General features: G+C 37.0%; 1 protein-coding gene across 7 annotated transcripts in view; it reads left to right on the top strand.

Annotated features, from left to right (window-relative positions):
- The window catches only part of lcorl (ligand dependent nuclear receptor corepressor-like), a 132,984-nt gene that overhangs the window by 100,062 nt on the left and 9,673 nt on the right, over nucleotides 1-23,249 (top strand). For 4 of the 7 annotated variants that reach the window (XM_072252965.1, XM_072252966.1, XM_072252967.1 and 1 more), the window contains one exon: nucleotides 3,522-8,878. In XM_072252965.1, the coding sequence (XP_072109066.1) occupies nucleotides 3,522-8,878 (5,357 nt within the window). Of the gene's footprint in view, nucleotides 1-1,986; nucleotides 2,072-3,521; nucleotides 8,879-19,033; nucleotides 20,228-23,249 lie in introns of those variants that run through there. The other 3 variants (XM_072252968.1, XM_072252971.1, XM_072252974.1) reach the window with 3 other exon arrangements.

Raw genomic sequence — 23,249 nt, forward strand, 5'->3', positions numbered from 1 at the left:
GAGATTCCAATTCAATCCTGACCTCTGTATTCTGTGTGGAGTTTTAACATGGTCTGGTGACCATGCAAGTTTCCTCCTTGTCCTCCAATTTCCTCCCACACCCTAAAGATGTGGTTTAGTAGATTAATTGGCACTGGAAATTGCCCCTAGTGTGAGTAGGTGAGTGGTAGACTCTGGGGAGAATAAAGTAAGTACATAAATACATAGGGTTAGTGTAAATAGGTGGTTGATATGTAGCATTGACTTGTTGGGCTGAAGAGCTATTTCCCATGTTCTATAACTCTCTGTTAATGCCACTTTTCACCAGTTCTTAATTGAAAGTACTAACTGTAAAATGATGTCATTAAAAATCACACCCCTTTTGAGGGTGAATTTGTAAACTTGATATGATGACTGAAGTCCAATAGCAACAAAAGAAAAATACAAGTGAAGTGCTTTTGCTAACAACAGGAAATGTACACCATTACTGGCATTATGAGCACCAGGTGGATGATTGAAGATTTTTTAATAAACAACAACTATGTAAGATAAAATTGTAACCTGACTAAATTGAGTTTAATGTTTTTAAACAAAGATTTTAATTAATTAACTGAGAAGTAAGCATTAATAATAAGTTTTTGGGCATTTCATCCAAAAACTTAATTAGCTTAAAGTAATAGGTAATTTCTCACTTATTACTTCATGCACAAGCAAATCTTATATATACTGATCATCAGCAGAGAACACTTAATTCAAAAGTTGATAGGCTGCTATGATAAATTATTTTTAACTAAACTGTAACTGTTCAATGGATGTTTCACTTTCATCTTTAAACCCATAATGAACAAGTGAATTTTGGATGAAACTCTCAGCAATTTCATCATACCAAACCAGGAAGGTACATCATATCAGCAGTTTTCTAAATCAATAAGTTCATTAACCGTGTTGAGAAATATGAACTGATGATACGTCTTTTCGTTATTGCCACTGGTAAAGAAAAAGCAGATTTATTCAATCATTGTTTTCAAATCTAATGCAGCAATCAATCATAAAAGTTTATTATTTTATTTCATAGTAGAGGTAAGCTGTAACAAATATAGTTAGAATGGTACCGACATTAACACAATAAAAAAAATCGTTTAATGTAGATCTTTTAGAAGAGTTATGCTGATTAACTCAAATTTGTACATTTTTTGATCAATGAGCTTACATTTTTATTCCACCATGAAACGATACTTCCACAATCACCTTACAATATATACTTTGATGTTAACAGTATTAATAAAATTGTGAATACTTTACTGGTTAGAGGATGGGGCAACTAATAACTTAAACTGGTCTCTCTTCAAAATATCTGAAATGACTTGAGAATTTTGCTGCATTTCTGTAGGATGCCTTGGAATTGAGATGTGATGAGGTAATGAAAGTTAGAAAATGCTAAGCCACTCTTGTTTTTAGTACATCACCCACTAATACATTAAAAAATGTTAACAGACAGTAAAATTACTGTATTGTTCCTCTGCCATGAACTTCAGAAATATGTCAGTACAGAGGAAATAGTCTGTCAATGATCATGTTTTTCCTCAAAGCAGTTAGAATGATTGCGGGAAGTTGTGGAAGTACCTGGCTTTGTGAAAGGCATTTCAGATTAAGGGGGGCATTCTGTATATACAGTCTATTTTTATAAGAGCTATGTTATAAAAAATGTCATGAGCCTATCTAGCTTTTATAACTCTGAAAGAAGACCAAATATTTAAAGATCCTAGGAAATCTTAATTATCATTTGATTGTTTTTTTTTCAAAGTAAGTTTTAAGCTTAAACAAAAATATGTTCCTTTAGTTCTTTTGTGAAGGATAATTACAGTTCCTGTATTTAAAAATTATCCGCACACAATTTGAAGTGCAAGATAGAAACTTTTAGAATTTATAATGAATTTTAAAGCAATTTTTCAGCCATGCAATATACAAAATTCAAAAGTATTTTTGATTTCATTATCTTATTTACAGGAACCTACACTACCACAGCCTCAACTTAGTAAAGGCTTGCCATAGCAACTTGACTGTATTTATGGCCAAGTTCTTGGAAGATTAGGTTAGTGAATTGTCCCAATCCTTTGGCACAGTTGGTTGTTCTAACCTATTTTTCAGTGAACTACCACTAATTTTGTTTAACTCAAATTTCAGCACAAACATTTCTCCATTTGCATATAAATGAATTAAATAATGTGACTTACACAGCAATAGACAATGGATGATCTGGAAGAATAATATTTTTGAATAACTTAAATTATATCCTTAGATTCTGGTTTTTAAAAGGTTAAAACTCAAGATGAGTAGATGGTTCAATAATCCCCTCAGGAACACTAATTGAAATTAGTGTTATGTTTTTCTTAATTTTATTTATAATAGCTTTAATTTTCATTGCTTCTTGTATATTAGCGATACTAGTTCTTGAGTTTAGAGTTGATTATTTTTGGTGTCTCCGACTTGAATTTTATCCAGCATCATTGTACTTGTTGCACAAAAGCTGAGGTGCTTTTGATGCTGAGTAGCTTTTATTTTAGCTAGTAGCAAATATTCAGTTACCCAGCAACACTAAATGTGATCATCATAAATAAATCACTATTTTAAAACATAAATGTTAATCATTGAAGCAGTGTTCTAAAATGTTCCTGTATTATCAGTGCACAAAAAAAGACAAAGTTTAATCATTTGACATCATAAAACTGCATAAAACACCTGATGGCTCTGGAATGTAAAACTCAAACAATGTAATTGTTAAATAGTGCAAGTAGATTTTCATACAGTAAGTGCTTCTCACCAATCTTCAATCAATACTATCTAATTTCTATTTAAAGATTTCTGAGTTGGGATGTTTGTTTAAATTGAAATTAAAGAAGAAAATTAAGATTTGTTTTGATTAATAAATGAGTAAAAGTTTCATTTATGATTGCATTTCTCAGATATGACATTTTTACAGCAACTCTTTAATCTTCATGTTGAAGAACAGCTTGATGAAGAGCCCTTATTAATGTTATTAACATAATGTAATTATACAAAATTATTTTGGCTTAGTGCAAACTGATATTAACTGAGTTTTACAGCAGACAATTTAAGTGTACAAAAGATGTACAGCCACTCAAAATAGAAATCTTGAAGATATTTCTTTGTAGGCCTTTCTAAATAATTCAACCCAATAACATTGATATCCTCTGATAATTTTTCCCATTTACTTTCTTTTTCGTGTATGTATTTTGCTAAGTTCTTCTAATTCTTAGCAGAAATTGTGTTTAAAACAAAAAATACAGCCTTCATTTATTTCTTATTTGCATAAGTAGGTCTAAAAGTTTGTTATGGTACCTTATGTAAAAATGATCCAACTTTATAAGTAAACATATACTTAAAGGAGATTTTGACATTTCTTCAGTACATTGATGTTCGAGTGATGCATTTAAACATTTAAATTTTAACAATCAACTTAATGAATTGTGTAGAAAAAATTGCAATGTTGTGTTTTACTTATATTTATTTTATCTTTTCAGTAATGGCTTAGAAGCTGATAAAGGAAGAACATTTGACTCTACCAACAAAGCTGGTTGCATAAGCTACAGAGTAACGACATTGAATGAAATTTTATCTACATTATGCCATGTTCATCAGAAACTTCTTATAACAATGCTGAAATGTCTTATACAAGAAAGAGGTGCTTTCAATGTACGATCCAGAGAACAAAGATGCCCACAACATGAAAATTCCTTATTTAATTTCAGTGAAACTAAACCAAATGAGGAATCATGTAATTGTAATAGATTGCAGTGGTATGAAAGTTGGTCGGTTCCTCTTCCATGGATTCCTCGCCACAGTTGTATGAAAGACTTGCATTGTTCATCATGCAAAAAAGGCTTTACAATAATAAATAATGGAGTTTGCAAAGAATGTAGCAAGATCAACAAATACCAAGTTTGCACTGGGACATATAAACATTTTACTGAAGGCTTTTTGGGCAGAGAAGTTGTTCAAGATTACAGCGAACTTCCAATTGAAGGGGCTTCCAACACAACAGCAACAGAATCTCCTGTCCCCACATATGGAGTCAAAGATTACAGTAGACCACGAAGTCCTTCTCCTCCACCTTTATCACCAGTTGAAACCGATGGATTTGAAATTGATGGAATGAACAAACCCATTTCTACCTTAGATGCTAATAGTGTTGAATTTATCATCACACAGCCTCCTTCTCTTTCACCAGAAGAGGAAGAATGTTGTAACCCTGGGGTCTTAAATCAAACTCAGACCAGACCAAAGTCAGCAGATAAACTCCAACCAGGAATGTATGAATTTGAAGTAGTCAGAAGTGAAATTAGTAGGTCATCAGAATCCTTGAATGACTTGGAAAAAGGTGAACATTCTGCTTCATTTCAGGAAGTGATGGAGCGGATAAATGAAAAATTGAAATCAATTGAAACATCAGATAAAGACCAATTTTTGGCAAACCTTTCTAATGCTGATTCTTGTAATAATAACGACAGTCTTAAATTGAGAGAAATCTCATCATCTTTATCACACAAAGCAAAACTCGGTGATATTAGCTTAATGGAATTGCTTAAGCAACATGAGAAAAACCGAATTATTCAAACTCGTTTGCGGAAGCGGCAAGAAACTTTAAATGCTCTGCACAATTCTGCAGATTCACCATCATCTCGACGGCAGACGGTGCAAATAAAAAGAGACCTTGCAAATCTTGATCAACTATTTTTTAAGAAGGAATCAGCACCTGAAAAATTTGGAAGGAAGTCAGCAAGGAGCTGTAATAAAGATAAAAGTTCACCAGAAAAGGAATCTACATTTACAATGCGTTATACTAAAGAAAGTTCACCGAAAGAAGAATCTTTACTATTCAATAAAGATTCACAAAATGTTGATAACATTACTCTGCATCCTGGTGGTTTGCCTGACCATTGTGAACATGAATTTAGTGACATAACACCATCTTTAAAATTTGTTGTAAATGAAACCGGAGTTGTGACAGAGTGTGCCAGTTCAAAAGAAAGTTTAAACTCAGATCTGTTGTACATTCCTGAGCTGGATGAAATGAGAATGGGGATTTCAAGGGAGAATACTAAGAAACCTGGTTATGGTTCTCAGGAATTTCCTATGGATTATAGATCTAATATTGGAAGGGCCAAACGAAAAATTTTGCCTCCAGAAAGATACTCTATATATATTACTGAGCCAAGAAAAATGTTCTATGCTGCCTGCTTTCCTGAAAATTTCCAACGAAAATCTATTAAGGCAAAAAAATCTGGCATGGATTGTGAGAGTAATGCTTGCGAAATGCCTACAGTTGCCAGTTCGATGAAGATAAGGCTCCATAGTGAAGAGCAAGAGAATGTTGTATGTGAAGTTCCTGAAGATTTAGAAGCAACTTCTACTCAGTTGAAGCTACTGAAGGGCATAGATAGTAACAGTAAAAGAACCAATGATTTATTAGATATGGAAGAATGTACAAGCGAGCATAATTCACCTGACATATTACATCATGCATCACAAAAACCAGATGAACTTGAGGATCAGTACAATAATAGAAAGGAAATAACACCCACAGTGTTAAATGCTGATTCATTGAACGCTGCTTCTTCCATGGAACATCATGACTCTGATAGTTGTAACAATAGTAACTCAAAGCTTGTTGCCAAATTGGAAACATTGGAGACTGCAGTAAGTAATTTATTTTCTAGTAGCCCTGATTCTGGTGCCATACTTGACTCCAATTCATTCTTGCCCAGTGCCTGCCAGAGCGTAAATCCGCCATTGCAGCAAAAGTGTGTACATCATGCAATTTGTGATAGCTTGATTCATAAGAATACTGATCCTTTAAACAGAATAGAAATGAATAGTTGTTCCATTTATTACAACAGCCCCATAAAGCTTATGTTTCTTTCTGAGATAAGCAGTGATAAAGGAGTTAAATATACTCTGACGTCTGTGACCTCTTCAAAGCTTAACATCAACAATCGTCTTTCAAAAGTTCATCCTGAAGAAATTCATCTTAAAGGGCCAGAGGTAGGCAAATCATCTGGTTGTGAAAATGATAATACAATAGAGTCTTTCCAAAATTCTGCCTGTGAAAGTGATAAAACAGCTGAATATATCGAAAATCAGTCTGCTTCTGAAAGTGTTGATACAGTGGAATGTTTCCAAAATTTATCTAATGCAGCAGAATGCTTGGACAGTTGTTCAGAAAGTTTAAAAGCCTGTGAGGAAGTAAATTGCAATCTGGATACATTCAGCTGTAATAGTTCTCCTTGTTCAAACACACAGATGGTGGAAATAACATTGGCTTCAAAGGAAGTGGCTGAGTCCATTCTAAAAAGAAAACCTGGTCGACCCAAAAAATTAGGCCCACCAGTGGAAAAGCAGGTTAAAAGGCCTAAGGGCAGACCACCAAAACCTAAAGTAGAACTATCGGAAGCTATTGAGTATGTGGCTGAAGATGCACATACTGAAAAAGTCAATCCCCCTTCCACAGATGATAGTCGTAATATTAAAATTACTGTTGTTTATGGAAGATCGAGAAGGTTCAAAAGACTTGTATCTGAGAACAGTAAAAAGTTAACAAACAATCACCTCAGAAATGCTAATGAGAGTAATTTCAAACAAAATTGTGAAAATCAAATAGTGCAATGCAATGAAAGTGTGCAGAATTCCACTGCAGAGGAATTTGATGGCAAAACTGATAGTTCTGCATCATCACTGACTGAATGTGAATATGGATATGATTTAGTTAGGCCTATAAAGGATAAACCAGTTTCACTTCATACTACTGGCAATGCTGTCTGTCCAAGTAGCAAACCTTCAACTAAAACTTGCAAAGGTGGACAACGAAAACCTGGACGCCCTGCTAAAGTGAAGATTTCGGGTATATCTGTGACTGTTAATGCTGTATCACCACGAGAAAGAAAAGTCCGTATTAATAGTATACTACCTCCATTAGAACAGGAGTCCCCACCTTCATATAAACAATACGAAGATACAATTATCAAAGATTGTAATGGGACGGGTTCCAGCATGAAAAGTAATTGTGAAACAAGATCAAAAGAAAATCTTGTTGAAAAGGAAGTAAAACATAATCTGCCCCTGAGGCATTCGGTTAGAATTAGAAAGCCAGCCCTGTACTACTTGCATTCCTTTGCAAACTCCTGTTCATTTTCTCAAAGCAGTGCCCTAGTACGTAAATCTCGAAAGCTGCTTTTAAACAGAGCAGGAAATAAACTTGCTAAAAGCAGAAAGTTGGATCATAAAATAGCAGCTGAAAATACCTCCTCAAATGTTACATTGAAAAGTAAAAAGGAGGAAACAAAAAATGAAGTAGATGAAATTGATTCTGATTTTGAAATGTCAGCAGATCCTGTTTTCATATCAGGCACTTCACTCAGGTGGTGGCACAGCTCCACTTCAGAACAAACTCTGCAGGAAGAACTTGAGCTGCGATTTAGACAGATCAATAGTGGCTGGCGCCCTGTTGATGCCACAGAATTGATGATTTCTTCTGACAAAAGAAAATACCCAATTCACTTTGAAGGTGTCACTAAATCAGTGATGATTGCAGATAATAAAAATCGGGTTCAAATTTCCCCTATCCAAATGTTGTTTCAGGGACATTGTAATATGGATAAAATCCGTGCATGGTTTATGCAAACAACAGAAACTCATTCTTTAGCCATTGTAAGGAAAGAAAATGCCCGCGATCCCCTAGAGGTTCTCAATGCTAAAGGAATTATTGCACCAGGAAATCTAGTTGATTCTGCTTACAGCCCTCATGCAGAAAGTTTGAAAAAGCACCTTAAAAAATTTGCACTAGAATCGCCTGTAAGGCCAAGGGGACATTTTCATCTGTCAAACAGGATGTCAAAATTTAAAGTTTATAAACCTAAAAGGCTACTGGTAGAACATAACAAAAGGATTTGTTGTAAACCACACCGCAAAATGTTGCACCACAACAGAGTTCAATGCAAGCAATGGAAGTCTGCTTGGAAGCATTTAAATGGAATTACATCATACCAACCTGACCTAGTAAACTTAAAAAGCAAAGATAGTCAAAAAAAAGATTCTGAAATAAGTGGCTTTTCATTTGCAAAAGAATCCATGTTACTGACCAATGGAAAGGAAAATGAAAACCAAGATAAAATCACTCTGAACAACAAGGGTGCTGATTTAAAGAATTTAAATTTGTTGAAAAACTCAGAATGTAAAATAACTGATGGTACAACAAAAGATTCAGAAAAGGAAGCATCTGTTGTGGGTGGTCACCAAGAAAATATTTGCAGGAACGTGAACTGGAAACTGGCAAACTTTAAAGAATGCCGGGTATTTCTAAGGAAGATTAACTCTTTGGATCAGAGCTATTTAAGAAATTATGGTGTATGGAAGCTTTCCAAAAATAGCTCATCTAATATTAAAGTAACGAATAACCTTCAAAGGTACACTGAAGTAAATACCAATCCTGGTACAGAAATAAATAATCCTGCTGTCAGTACTTTTGAATTACCAAGTCTAAACTCTGTAGGTCATAACCTACGTGAACCAAAACGAAAGAGAAAGCATACAGATAGGGCAAATAATGAGAATGGACTAAGTTGTTCATCATCTAAAAAAGTTAAGTATTTTGCAAGCAAGCAGTCAATGATTTGCCAAGTCAACAACAGTTTCTTCCCTTCACTGGATATGAGCTCAGTAAACGAGAAGAGTACACAAAAGGAAAATGCAAAAGTAGTGAAAGGTAATGCAGGAAGAGTGAAAATGTATACAGACGGCAACACAGCTGCATCTTCATTGAAGAGGATGAGAGAGTCAGCTGTTCAACAAAGATTGTCATGTAACAGATTACAGTTCCAAATAGGTAAGATTCAACTATTGAAGTTCTATTATACTATTATGTTACTTAAGGAAGTGTAAGTTTAAAGAAAGTACAATGATTGCTTATCACTTTACTATCATGCTGCATCATCAGTGTGTTGTTCTATTCTGTAATGGTAACTGAGGCCAATAAATCAAAGGTTGACTTCTTGTCGCCATATTGCTACTCATGAGAAGTGACTGTGTGCAAGAAAGTGCCAAGAAATAAAAATTGTTCAGGGGGAAGTGAGGTGCAGAAACTGCTGGGAACATTCATTTCCTGTCTGCAATCCAGGTGTACACGGCTTTACATTATTACCTCAAACCACCCCTTTGGTCTCATGCAAAAGCTGTTCATTATGATTCATTTTGACATCGTTGATGTATTCAACAATAAAAAGATCCACAACTAATTGATTAATTACAGTAATACTTGATGCTCGGTGGTTTTGAATGTGAAGCCAGGATGGATGCCTGGTGTATTGTGCCAACTTGGCATTCTGTATACAGAAGGGACACGGTCAGAGAAAGTGCAAATGAAGGTGAGAAAGCTGAAACCTTTTACAAGTTTTATAGTATATGTAAGGTACTGTGACAGTTTATGTTGATTGTATCCAATCTCATGAATGCCAGTGCAATGGAAATACAGCACTAAACCTTTCTAAGAACAGTTCAAGGACAGAGATTTTATATTTCGTTCTGCACTTAGTTACCTGTGGATTTTTATTGAGATTTGTTTGAAGTTAAACAGAATTATAAATATGATTCATTCTTGTTTAATTGTGTGTTTTGCCTCATTAAGGATGAATTTAGTGTTATTTTGACTGGATGAATGCTTTATAGGAATTTTTTGCAGGGCAGTGAGAGAAGAGCAAGATAATGTTTGCAATTGAAATCTTAGACTCAATGAGATACTTAGCCTCTGTATATGATTGATCATCTCTAAGAATAACCAAATAAAATGTATTTTATCCATTACTACTACAAATCTTCATCCCTTTATGTCCTTCCCATGCCCCAAAACTCAGGAACACCAGTAATAAATGATGTACAACTTTAACTAACTTTACTGAAATCACATCATTCTAGAGCAACAGGGTCCATGTCAAGAGAGATTGATTATAGTTTCGCAGGGCTTGGACCTAACTTATCTCAAGATGAACAGATGCTTTAGTAAGTTATTAAAACTAATTTAACATGGTAAAGAACATGAGAACATGCACCATCTCTAAAAGACTGGGAGAATAAAGATTTGTTCAGAAATGAGCAGGATCAAAGAGAAGGAAATAGTAAAAAAGACTAAAATGTGTTAACAATGTATGCCTGCAAATACATGGGATGTGATAAATACATTTGGAGAGCTGCAGCCAAAAGTACCTGCTTGAGATTTTGAAATACTGGTGGTAAAGGAGACATGGCTCAGCAAGGAAAGAGAATGTAGACACTGCTCCGAGGATGAGGCTTTCCGTTTCAGGACATCTCAAACGTCCTCTTTCTTTAAGGATCCTGGTTTCCCTTCTACTGTCACCAATGATGCCCTCACCCGCATCTCCTCCATTACTCGCACTTCGGCCCTCACCCCATCCTCCCGCAACCATAGTAGAGGCAGAGTTCCCCTTGTCCTTTCCTACCATCCCACCAGCCTCCGGATCCAGCACATTATCCTTCGCAACTTCTGCCACCTTCAACAGGACCCCATCACTAAGCACATCTTTCCCTCTCCACCCCTCTCCACTTTCCGCAGGGATCGGTCCCTCTGCGACTCCCTTATCCGCACATCCATCCCCACTGATCTCCCACCCGGCACTTATCCCGGTAAGCGCAAGTGCTACACCTGTCCCTACACCTCATCTCTTGCAACCATTCAGGGCCCCAAACAGTCCTTCCAGGTGAGACAACACTTCACTTGTGAGTCTGTTGGGGTCATCTATTGCATCCGGTGCTCCCGGTGCGGCCTCCTCTACATGGGTGAAACCCGACGCAGATTGGGGGACTGCTTCGTCGAGCACCTCCACTCTGTCCGCCACAACAGACAGGATCTCCCGGTAGCCACCCACTTCACCTCTGCTTCCCATTCCCATTCAGATATGTCCATACATGGCCTCTTCTACTGCCATGATGAGGCTAAACTCAGGTTGGAGGAGCAACATCTCATATAACGTCTAGGTAGTCTCCAGCCCCTTGGTATGAACATAGAATTCTCCAACTTCCAGTGATTCCCTCCCCCTCCCTTCCTCTATCCCTATTTCACTCTACCCCCTCCCCCAGCTCCCTCATGGTTCCGCCTCCTTCTTCTACTACCCATTGTTTTCAGGGCTACGACGTCAATGCTTCCCCTCCCCCACTCCTTTGACTTTCAAATTACTGGTCTTTCAACTGAAGCTACAAGCATTCTTCAAATCCTTCTCCATCTTTCATTCTTCAGTCCTGACGAAGGGTTCCAGCCCGAAACGTTGACGCATTGTTTCTAACTGATGCTGCCCGACCTGCTGAGTTCATCCAGCGTACTGAAAGTGTTGCTTTGATCACAGCATCTGCATATTATTTTGTGTTTGAGAATGTAGACTTAATTGTTCTTGGGTACAGGTTATTCAGGAATGATATTGAGGGAAGAAAAACAGAGGCTGGTAATATTTCACAAAAGTAGAGTTGCAGCAGTAGAAAAAGAAAATAGAAGAAGTTCAAAGTAAAGAACAATAGAACAGCTTAAATGGATCCTTCAGGCAGGTACAGCATGGATTCAGCAAAGGCAGGTCCTGTTTGATAAACTTACTGATGTTCTTTGAGGATATAACAAGCACAGTGGATAGAGGAGAACAGATGGACATTATTTACTTGGATTTCCAGAAGGTGTTCAGTAAGATGCCGCATAAAAGACTTATCCATAAGATAAGGATGCATAGAGTTGGGGTGATGTATTAGCGTGGATAGAGGATTGGATAACTAATAGAAAGTGGAGAGTTGGGATACACGGGGGTTACTCTGGTTAGCAATCAGTGGTGAGCAGTATACCGCAGGGGTTGGTGCTGGGCCCGCAACTATTCACAATACACATTAACCATCTGGAAGAGGGGAACGAGTGCAGTGTATCTAAATTTGCTGATGATACTAAATTGAGTGGAAAAGCAAATTGTGCAGAAGATACAGAGAGCCATAGATAGGTTAAGTGGGTAAGGGTCTGGCAGATGTTGGTAAATGCTAGGTCATCTACTTTGGAAGGAAAAGTGAAAGAGCAGATTATTATTTAAATGGTAAAAAAATTGCAGAATGCTGCTCTGCAGACGAACTTGGAAGTGCTTGTGCATGAATCACAAAAGATTTGTTTGCAGGTGCAGCTGGCTATCAAGAAGGCAAATGGGCTGTTGGCCTTCATTGCTAGAGGAATTGAATTTAAGAGCAGGGAGGTTATGCTGCCACTGTACGGGGTACTGATGAGGCCGCACCTGAAATACTGCAAGCAGTTCTGGTCTCCTTACTTGAAGGATATACTAGCTTTGGAGGCGGTTCACCGGGTTGATTCCAGAGATGAAGGGGTTAGACTATAAGTAGAGATTGAGTCGCCTGGGACTGTACTCTATGGAATTCAGAAGAATGAGAGGAGATCTTATAGAAACATGTAAGATTATGAAAGAGATAGATAAGCTAGAGGCAGGAAAGTAGTTTCCACTGGTAAATGAGATGAGAACTAGGGGACATAGCCTCAAGATTGGGGGTGTAGATTTAGGACAGAGATGAGGAGGAACTGCTTTTCTCAGAGAGTGGTGAATCTGTGGAGTTCTCTGTCCAATGAAGCAGTGGAGGCTACCTCAGTAAATACATTTAAGAGAAGGTAGGATAGATTTTTGCATAGTAGGGGCATTAAGGGTTATGGGGAAAAGGCAGGTAGATGGAGATGAGTCCATGGCCAGATCAGCCATGATCTTATTGAATGACTGAGCAAGCTCGACGGGCCAGATGCTCTACTCCTGCTCCTATATCTTATGTTCTTATGTAAGTACATAATAAAGGCCACCATGAAGTGGAAGGGAGACAGATGAGTGAATTTCTAACCAAAATGCAGACTTCCACCTTATAGTGAAGACAATGTGGAGCTTTCAAATATCCTGATGTGGATTGGAAAAAGAAGTCATATAAGAACCAAAAGGAGTAGCAATTCCCTGAAATATGTACAAGAGAGCTTCTGTAATCATTGTGTTGCTAGCCCAAAAGAAACAATACTGGATCTAGCTTAGGCAAAGTCATAAAGTCATTGAGTCACAGAACACTACAATAGAGAAGCAGGCCCTTTGGCCCATCTAATCCTTGCCAAGCTATTAATCTGCCTAATCCCATTGACCTGCATCTGGACCATATTCCTCTATACTCCTCCCATCGATGTACCTATCCAAATTTCTCTTAAATGAACCTGCATCCACTTCTGCTGACAGCTCATTCCACACTCTCATCACCCTTTGAATGAAGAAGTTCTTCATGCTCTCCTTAAACATTTCACCCTTAACCCATGACCTCTAGTTCTATTTTCACTCAACCTCAGTGGGAAAAAGCCTGTTTGCATTTACCTATCAATCCCCCTCATGATTTTGTACACCTCTATCAAATGTCCCCTAATTCTTCTATGCACTAGTGAATAAAATCCTAACCTATTCAACCTTTCCCTATTACTCAGGTCCTCAAGTCCCTGTGAATTTGTAAATTTTCTGTGCACTCCATCAATTTTCATGCAGGTAGTTGACCAAAACTACACACTCCAAGTTAGGCCTTACCAACATCTAATAAAACTTCAATGTAACAGCTCAACTACTTTCAGCATACTGAAAAGCTTGAGCATATAGATATTAAGAAAGAGGATATGCTGGAGCTTTTGAAAAGCATCAGGTTGGATAAGTCACCACAACCAGACAAGATGTACCCCAGGCTACTGTGGGAGGTGAGGGAGGAGATTGTTGAGCCTCTGGCAATGATCCTTGCATCATTAGTGGGGGCGGGAGAGCTTCTGGAGGATTGGAGGTTGCGGATGTTGTTCCCTTATTCAAGAAAGGGAGTAGAGATAGCCCAGGAAATTATAGACCAGTGAGTCTTACTTCAGTGGTTGGTAAGTTGATGGAAAAGATCCTGAGAGGCAGGATTTATGAACATTTGGAGAGACATAATATAATTAGGAATAGCCAGCATGGCTTTGTCAAAGGCAGGTTGTGCCTTACGAGCCTGATTGAATTTTTTGAGAATGTGACTAAACACATTGATGAAGGTAGAGCAGTAATCAGTCCCTATCTATCCAAATACTTATATATCCGGTCCTTTAGAATACCTTCCAATAACTTACCATCTGCTGATGTAAGGTTCACCATCCTATAATTTCCTGGCTTATTAACCATATAACAATTACAGCACGGAAACAGGCCATCTCGGCCCTTCTGGTCCATGCGGAGCTCTTACTCTCACCTAGTCCCACCAACCTGCACTCAGCCCATAACCCTCCATTCCTTTCCTATCCATATTGCTATCCAATTTAACTTTAAACGACAACATCGAACCTGCCTCAACCACTTCTGCTTGAAGCTGGTTCCACCCAGCTACCATTCTCTGAGTAAAGAAGTTCCCCCTCATGTTACCCCTAAACTTTTGCCTTTTAACTCTCAACTCATGCCCTCTTGTTTGAATCTCCTACACTCTCAATGGAAAAAGCCTATCCACGTCAACTCTATCTATCCCCCTCATAGTTTTAAATACCTCTATCAAGTCCCCCCTCAACCTTCTACTTTCCAAAGAATAAAGACCTAACTTGTTCAACCTCTGTCTGTAACTTAGGTGATGAAACCCAGGTAACATTCTAGTAAAACTTACTCGAGCATTTCTTAAACAATGGAATAACATTAGCTACCCTCCAATGCTCTGGCATCTCACTCGTGGCTAAGGGCATTTTAAATATCTCTGCTAGGGCCCCTGCAATTTCTGCACAACGGTGCAGATATTTAATGAAAGAAGTATAGATTTAGAAAAAAAAGCTAAAGAAAAATCAGTCATGATATTCAAATTAAGGAGAGGCAATTTAAATTTAATTTGGCAAATTAAATTGGATCAAAGATTTACTGTTTTACCTTCAGTGCTAGGGCTTCAAGGCAAAGACAGGTATGGGTTAGATCTACTCCTTGAGAAAAGAACTGACATAAGAGCTTGTTGCAAAAATAAATGTATACATTAAAATGAAAAGAGAAAGAAACTTAATAGTAAATATACTTCAAACAAAAGGTATAGAAAAATATTTTTTAAAAAATATGATAGCAGGGAGTAAGTGAGAATAAGTTACTGGGTAAGTATATAACCAGCAATAAATGAAAAATCAAAGGAATAGACTTGGTCTCCATTCTTTTAGTGCAGGCCAAATTATAACACAGTAGCAAGTTACATTTTGATTGTGTTTCTGCTTTTAGAAACAAACAAAACCAGAGAATGTCAATGTAAGGTAGTAACCAGGATATGAGCTTAAGAATGGACTTAAGAGAGCTAGAAGAGGACAAGCGAATGTGTTGGCAAGTAGGATTAAGGAAACCACTCAAGGTGTTCTACATATATATGAAGAAAGCAAGGATGACTAGAGTGAGGGTAGGACTGATCAGGGATAGAAGAGGAAGCACATGTCTGGAGGTGCAGGAGGACAAGGAAGTCCTTAACGAATACTTTGCTTCAGTATTCACCAGTGAAAGGGACCTTAACATTTGTGATGACAATGTAAAACAGTCTGATATGCTAGAACATGATGACATTATGGTGGAGGATATGCTGGAACCTTTGAAAAACATTAGGATAGTCCCTGGGTCCAAAAGGGATATATCCCAAGTTACTATGGGAATTGAGGGAAGAGATTGCTGTGATGATCTTTGCAACCTCACTGGTCACAGAGGTAGTACCAAAGATTGGAGGGTGGCGAATGTTATTCCTTTGTTCAAGTAGACCATTAATGACAACCCTGGAAATTATGGACCAGTGAGTTTTACCTCATTGGTAGGAAAACTATTGGAGAGGATTTTTAGAGACAGGATTCATAAGCGTTTGGAGAAGTATAGTCTGATTAGGGATAATCAGTATGGCTTTGTGAGGGGAAGATCATGCTTCACGAGCCTGATTGAATTCTTTGAGACTGTGACAAAAAACACATTGATGAAGGTAGAGCAGTGGATGTGGTGTATATGGATTTTAATAAGGCATTTGATAAGGTTCTCATTCAGAAAGTTAGGAAACATGGGATCCAGGGAAACCTGGTTGTGTGGCATCAGAATTGATTTGCCTATAGAAGTTAGTTGTAGATGGAGCATAATCTGCCCGGAGATCATTGACCAGTGGTGTTCCGCAGGGATCTGTTCTGGGGCTCCTGCTATTTGTGATTTTTTATATATGACTTGGATGAGGAAGTGAAAGAGTGGATTAGTAAGTTTGCAGATGACTCAAAAATTGGTGGTGGTGTGGATAGTGTAGAAGGTTGTTGAGGATTATAACGGGACACTGATAGGATGTAGAGCTGGGGTGAGATGGAGTTCAGTCCAGAAAAGAATGAAAAGTAATTCATTTTGGAAGGTCAAATTTGAAGGCAGAATACAGGGTTAATGGCACGATTCTTAGCAACCTGGAAGAACAGAGGTGTTTTGGGGTCCACATCTATAGATCTCTCAAAGTTGCCACTTAAGTTTATAGGGTTGTTAAGAAGGCGTAGAGTGTGTTGGCCTTTATTAGTCTGGGGATTGAGTTCTAGAGCCGTAAGGTAACATTGTAGCTCTATAAAGCTCTGGTTAAACCACACTTGGAATATTGTGTTCAGTCTGGTTGTCTATGTATAGGAAGGATGTGGAAGGCTTAGAGAGGGTGCAGAAGAAATTTATCAGGAATCTACCTGGATTGGAGAGCATTCTGTATGAGGATAGGTTGAGTGAGCTAGGGCTTTTGTGTGTGGAGTGAAGGAGGTTGAGATGTGACTTAACAGAGGTGTGCAGGATGATAAGAGACATAGATCAAGTGGATGGCAGAGACTCATTCCCAGAGTGGAAATAGAGATTTAGTGTGCAACAGGCCCTTCCAGCCCAACAAGCCACACTGCCTAGCAGCCCATCTATTTAACACTAGCCTAATCAAAGGACAATTTACAATGACCAATTAACCTAACCAGTAACCAGTACATCTTTGGACTGTGAGGAGGAAACTGAGCACCTGGAGGAAACCCATGCAGTCACAGGGAGAACGTACAAATTCATTACAGACAGGTGATTAGAGAAAACTATGGGGTGGGGATGTCAAAGGTAAGTTTTTATACAGGGTGGTGGGTGCGTGGAATGTGCTTCCAGGTGTGGTGGTATTACATATATTTAAGTGCCTATTAGATAGGCACATGGATGAAAGAAAAAAATGGAGAGCTACATTGGAGGGAAGGGTTATATTGGTCTTTGAGTAGGTTTAAAGGTTGGCACAACATTGTGGGCCAAAGGGTCTGTACTGTACTGTAATTTCTGTGTCCTAAATCACATAGGGAATTTAGAAGAACCTCTTTCTCCCTGTGAATGTTGAAAATATGGAATTCACCTCTCAAAGGAGTTGAGGCAAATATTCTGAATAGAACTAAGGGAAAGATAGTTAAAGATGTGAAGATAAAGGGAAATGCCGATAACGATGTGTGAAAGAATAGATTGCTTGCACCAAATTGCTTAATTCTGTGCTTTATATTCTACATGAAGAGATGCTATCAATATCACAGTAATGGAGAGGTTGGCAGACATGTTCAATTGCCTAAAAGTAGAGGTTCTAAAAATAGAAATGCTGCTTGTTCCCAGTTGAGGTTTGTTAATGCAAAATCATGTTTGACTAATTTAAAATTTGTTGGTGATATGGCAGGGAGTATAGATGAAGTTAAGTCAGCTAATTCAGTTTTCAAATGGCAGTTGATAAAGTGCCATGTAATAATAATTAGCAAACCTGTCCACAGGATTAAAGGATGAGAAACAAAAAATAGTGATGAATGATTATTTTCCACACCGAAAGGAAGTAAACAATGTTATTCTATAGAATTGGTGTTGTGATCACGTGGGAAACCAGGAAAAAATGTGAACTTTGTAGATGAAACTTAGAACTATAATATTAAATGAAAAGTATAGTGCCAGACTGGTAAAATGGTAATGTGAAATAAAGCTAGCTAATAAAAGTAGGTCTGTGGGATTAAATTTGTCACAAAGAATGAGAGCAATGCAGAAGAAATGGCACAGTTTTTAAGAATGTGCAGAAACAGGAACATGGGTGTATATGCACATTAATCCGTAAAAATCGTAGAAATTGTTGAGAGAGTGGTTACTAAAGTCTTTGAAATTAGTGGATTTATTAATGGATGTGTAGAATACAGAAACAAGGAAAGTTTGTATGAGAAAATTTAATTAGCCAGTTATTAGAATATTTAATCTAATTCTAGTTAAATAATTTTAGGAAGAATATGATGGTTCAATGTAAGATACAGAAACAAATTACTAGGATGGTTCCAGGAAAGGTGGACTTCAGCTTTAAGGAATGTGGAGAAACTGGGATTCCACTCATTGAATAATGAAGGTTAAGATATTTTATAGAGATGTATAGGAGCATAATTGGCTTAAATTTGATAGGTGGAGAGGAGCTGTTCTGATTAGTGGATGATTCAAGAATTAGGGTCACTGATTTGAAAGTTTGGGGAAAAAACACAAGGTGAGTGTGAAGAAGCTCTTTATACAGAAAATAATTATATTATAGAATTCTCTGCCTTTGAAAACATAATTGATGTTGTTAAAGAAATTGGGAAAAGAATGAGAAATGGATCTGATGAAATTGCCCTGCTATGAACTAGTACAGAATCAATGGGTCTTAATTACTGCAATAGTTCTATGTTTCCTTTCTACAGTTATTGCAGAGAAAATATACTTGTTTGACTTTCTTGAGCAAATTAAGTAAAATGAATGATTTTTTTTTAAATTTGTTGTTGAATGCATGGCAAAATAATGAAAGAACTTCTTGGACTACAAAATCAGTTTAATTTGAAGAAGAATATTAGTGAGTAGATAAAGCCCCTGTTTTAGAATATAAATGCAATTGAATGATGCTGAAAAGTTTATTCACATATTTTAGCATGTTTTAATATGTTTAAATTTTCATATAGGCAACTCAACTTGATGCGGAATTATACCCTTATAATGGATGGCTGGAATTACACATCATTGCTACCAAGACATGGCACATCTTACTGTAAATTTGGAATTTTAAGAAGAAAGTTGTCTTATCTCATTCAGAATTTATTTAATTAGTGCCTTAATATTCAGCCTATTGATTCAGGTTGAATGTATTTAGCAGTATCTTTTTCTTTTTGCTGCTTTGTAGCCAAAACCTGAAGCTGTCTGAACAATGTTGTAGATATTGGAGTTGCACTATTTCTCTTTATACAAAAAAAATCTCATGCTTATCGCCTCGCAAGAGCCCATTAGAGTTATCTACAAATTAATGTTCCTTTAGATTACTGCTAGGTCTCATACATGTATATAACTATAGCAACAGCTGATTAATTATTCATTCTTTTTAAGCTTTTCTGTTCAGAAGTTAAGTTTCACCAAATCATATAGACTGTAAATCATAATCCATTAAAAGTTTGTATGACTTGTTTTGAAAGGGAAATTATGGAATATGATTTATCTTCACTGTCCATGTTTTTGGAAAGTAAGGCACTTCAATTATTGTATTCCATTTACATCACACTTTACTAATTTTCTGTGTATATTGTGTTGTAATTTTTTTTATAAATTTGTATCAATATAGTTAAATAAGTTCTCAAAGTTTTAAATAGTTTAAATGGTTCTTTTATGGAAACAGCTCTTATTGCAGGATTAAAACTACCTCAAACTGTTGAGCATATTTTGATCTTTTCTTTATGGGGAAATGGGGTTTATAGATATAATGTACGTAGACACTGGTATCTGCTTCATTTGATTGTAAATATCAATGGCAATGAGTTGGTTGCAGGCCTAAAAATACTGGTCATTGTAAAACAAGGCCCAGGTATACAATCTTTTGTCAGTACTATTATTTAGTGACATTTAACTCAGGGAAAATAAAACATGCTTTGGTTTCCAGATTATTTAGTCTGATAAAAGCACCCTGTGGTAAAATGTTACTACATTGAATGTGATAACCTATAGAACAAAATCTGTCTGCAGGGTCATTTCTTTAAAGATTTACAGCAAAGGGCAGTTCATCTGCTTACTGCCTTATATGCTGTTAATTTTCATCCTAATTTGCTGTACAGTATGTTCACTTTCTCTTAACTTGAATGAGATATTTTTTAGCTTGTTGGTAAAATAAAAATGCCTTTCATGATTTCTTTACTGTTTATTATTCTTTATAAATCTCATACATTCTTCAATGAAACTGAATTATGGCTTTCTATTTTTATCTGGATCACATTACTTAGTCATTCCCCAAGCTTAAGATGGTATTTCAAAGTTGTTTCAAAGATGCATTATGATTAATAATACAAAGGATAACTGCCTCCCCCCCAAAAAAGCTAGTAATATTGTCAGCCGATAATCCATCTATTATTTGGATTCTTAACATAGATCCTCAGATTTCCTTCTACCTCAGTGTAAAATATTCTGACTACAGCAAAGATATGCATTTCTATGTATTCTTAAATCCTTAACAATAAAGATGCAATTTCCCCTTTTCAATTACCTGTATGAAAGGTGGCATCTCCATTGGGACTTCCTGTCAGTGACTTTTTTGATATCTCTGTGAAAGTCAAAACCCACCATCTTTAATTGCAACAATGTTCTTTTTCTCTCTGTGTTTAACTACCCACCCGAAATGAAAGCAAGTGAAGCTCAGTCATCTTGAGTTATAAACGTTGACTTTTCTAAAATCTGTTGAGTCTTCAATGGTCTAAAGTTGTTCACAACTCTCAATATAATCTCACTAGCATTTTCAACTGTAGTTATTAGCCCTCTTTTTTGATATCTTCATCTGTGTACTTGTGAAAGATGTTAACATTACATTTGCCTTCCTATTTTTTTTTGCTGCAAAGACTACATGAAAGATGATCTTAGAAGAAATCATATATCTGCCCAGAAAATCTGACAGGCCACCTCCCATTTATTTGTGAAGGAATGATTATTGCACCAAAGTTTATTGGTCCACTATATGTAACAATATGCTGATCACTCACTTTTTCTTACACTGCTGTGTACTACCTTCTACAACACCAGTAAATGCTGTTTGTCTAACTTTCAATTGCTTTTTATCTTCGAACAACATCGCCTTCTACAAAATTTCTTGATTCTGAACGTCACTGTGAAATGCAGTATTGGATTTCACTTTCTGTGCACTAATGAGCACTTAATAGATTATGAAAGAAGACATTCATACAGCAGAATCAGGGAGAATTCAATCTTTCTCCATTGCCCAGTTAAACATCCATTACTAACTAGTCACTGTTGCTTTTAATTTAATAGTCATTAACCTAAACATCCATATGTCATCAGTTTTGGTCTTTCAGGTTTATAGTAAACAGCTTCCAGGGATCTCAACAAGTACTTATTTCCATCACCAATATTGGACTCCTATTACAGTATAGTATAATTCAGGTTCTTCCACTTGAGCCAATTCTCCATATTTAAGTCTTTATCCTGAGTGATAAAGGACAATTCCACCAAAGGGAAGATGCTGGAGGCAGCTGAATTATTTCATTACCTGAGCACCCAAGATTACTGGAGTCACAGAGAACTACAACACAGGATCAGGCCCTTCAGTTTATGTAGTCTATGCCAAGCTGTTACTCTGCCTAGTCCATTGACCTGCTCCTAGACCATTGCCCCCTATTCCCCTCCCAATTTAACCCACAGTCAACACTTCTGCTGGCAGCTCATTCCACACTTGCAGGCACCGAGTGAAGAAGTTCTCCTTAAATATTTTGTCCTTAACCTATGACCTATGTACAGTCTCACCAACCTCAGTGGAAAAAGCCTGCTTGCATTTACCCTGTCTATACCCCTCATAATTTTTTATACGTCTATCCAGTCTCCCCTGATTTGCCTACACTCCGTGGAATAAAATCCTAACTTATTCAACCTTTCCCTATAACTCAAGTCCCCAAGTACCAGCAACATGCTTGTAAATTTTCTTTGTACTCTTTCAATCTTATTGATGTCTTTCCTGTAGATAGGTGACCAGAATGGCATACAATACTCCAGATTAGGCCTCACCAACATCTTATACAACTTCAATATAACATCCCAACTCCTGTATTCAATACTTCGATGTATGAAGGCCAATGTAGCAAAAGCTCTCTGTGACCCTATCTACCTGTAATGCCTCTTTCAAGGCATTATGGATTTGTATTCTCACATCCATATTTTCACCACGCTCTCCTGTGCCCTACTGTCCACTCTCTAAGTGCTGCCCTGGTTTCTTCTCCCAAGGTTCAACACCTCTGTTCTGTGATCTATTGATCTGATTGCCTCCAAAGTGTGTATGCCTTAACTTAAATAAGGAGATCAAAGCTATGTAACATACCCAGGCATTATCTATACAGCTGTAGCAATATTTTTCTAGCTGTGTACTCCACCTCTTTCAAAAGAAGTCAACATTGCTTTTGTCTTAATAATTGCTTGCTGGGAAGACTACAGAAAGATGGTCTTACAATAGATCTGCAGGACATTAGAAATTTTGTATGAGTTAGGAATTGAGGCTTCTTTGCTATCAATAAGAATATGGCTGATTGCTTGTAACCTCAATGCCACATTCCTGATACCATATAAAATAACTTTTCATCTTGCTTATAAGAAGATTTATAATTGCTAATGTATATGAAGTGATATTTGTTTGTGGCGGCAGTACAGTGCAAAGATATACAAATTCTATATATTACAAAATAAACTGCAAAAATAAAAATAAAAATAAAAATAGTGTTTATAGACTATTCAGAAATCAAATGGCAGGGTGGAAGAAGCTGTTCCTAAATTGTTGGGTGTAGGTCTTCAGGCTCCTGTACCTCCTTCCCTGCTGGTAGTGATAAGAAGTCTGCATGTACTGGATGGTGAGGGTCCAAAAGGGAGACCATGATTGATAAAAAAATATTCAAAGAGTTGCTTCCTTCAATGAGTAGTACCTCGTTTTTAAAAAAGATACCTCTAAGACACTGTCCAGAAGAAAGCAATGACAAATCACTTCTGTAGAAAAATGTGCCAAGAAAATCGTGATCATAGAAAGGCCATGATCTCCCACATCGTACAACACAGCACATAGCAAACGAATGAACCTCTAACTCTGATTCTCCACAAGGAAATGTTTCCACATCACCTTGCCAAGAGCCCTCAGGATCCTGTATGTTT

Source organism: Mobula birostris, chromosome 3, assembly GCF_030028105.1.
Source record: "Mobula birostris isolate sMobBir1 chromosome 3, sMobBir1.hap1, whole genome shotgun sequence".
NCBI classification, from domain to species: Eukaryota; Metazoa; Chordata; class Chondrichthyes; order Myliobatiformes; family Myliobatidae; genus Mobula; species Mobula birostris.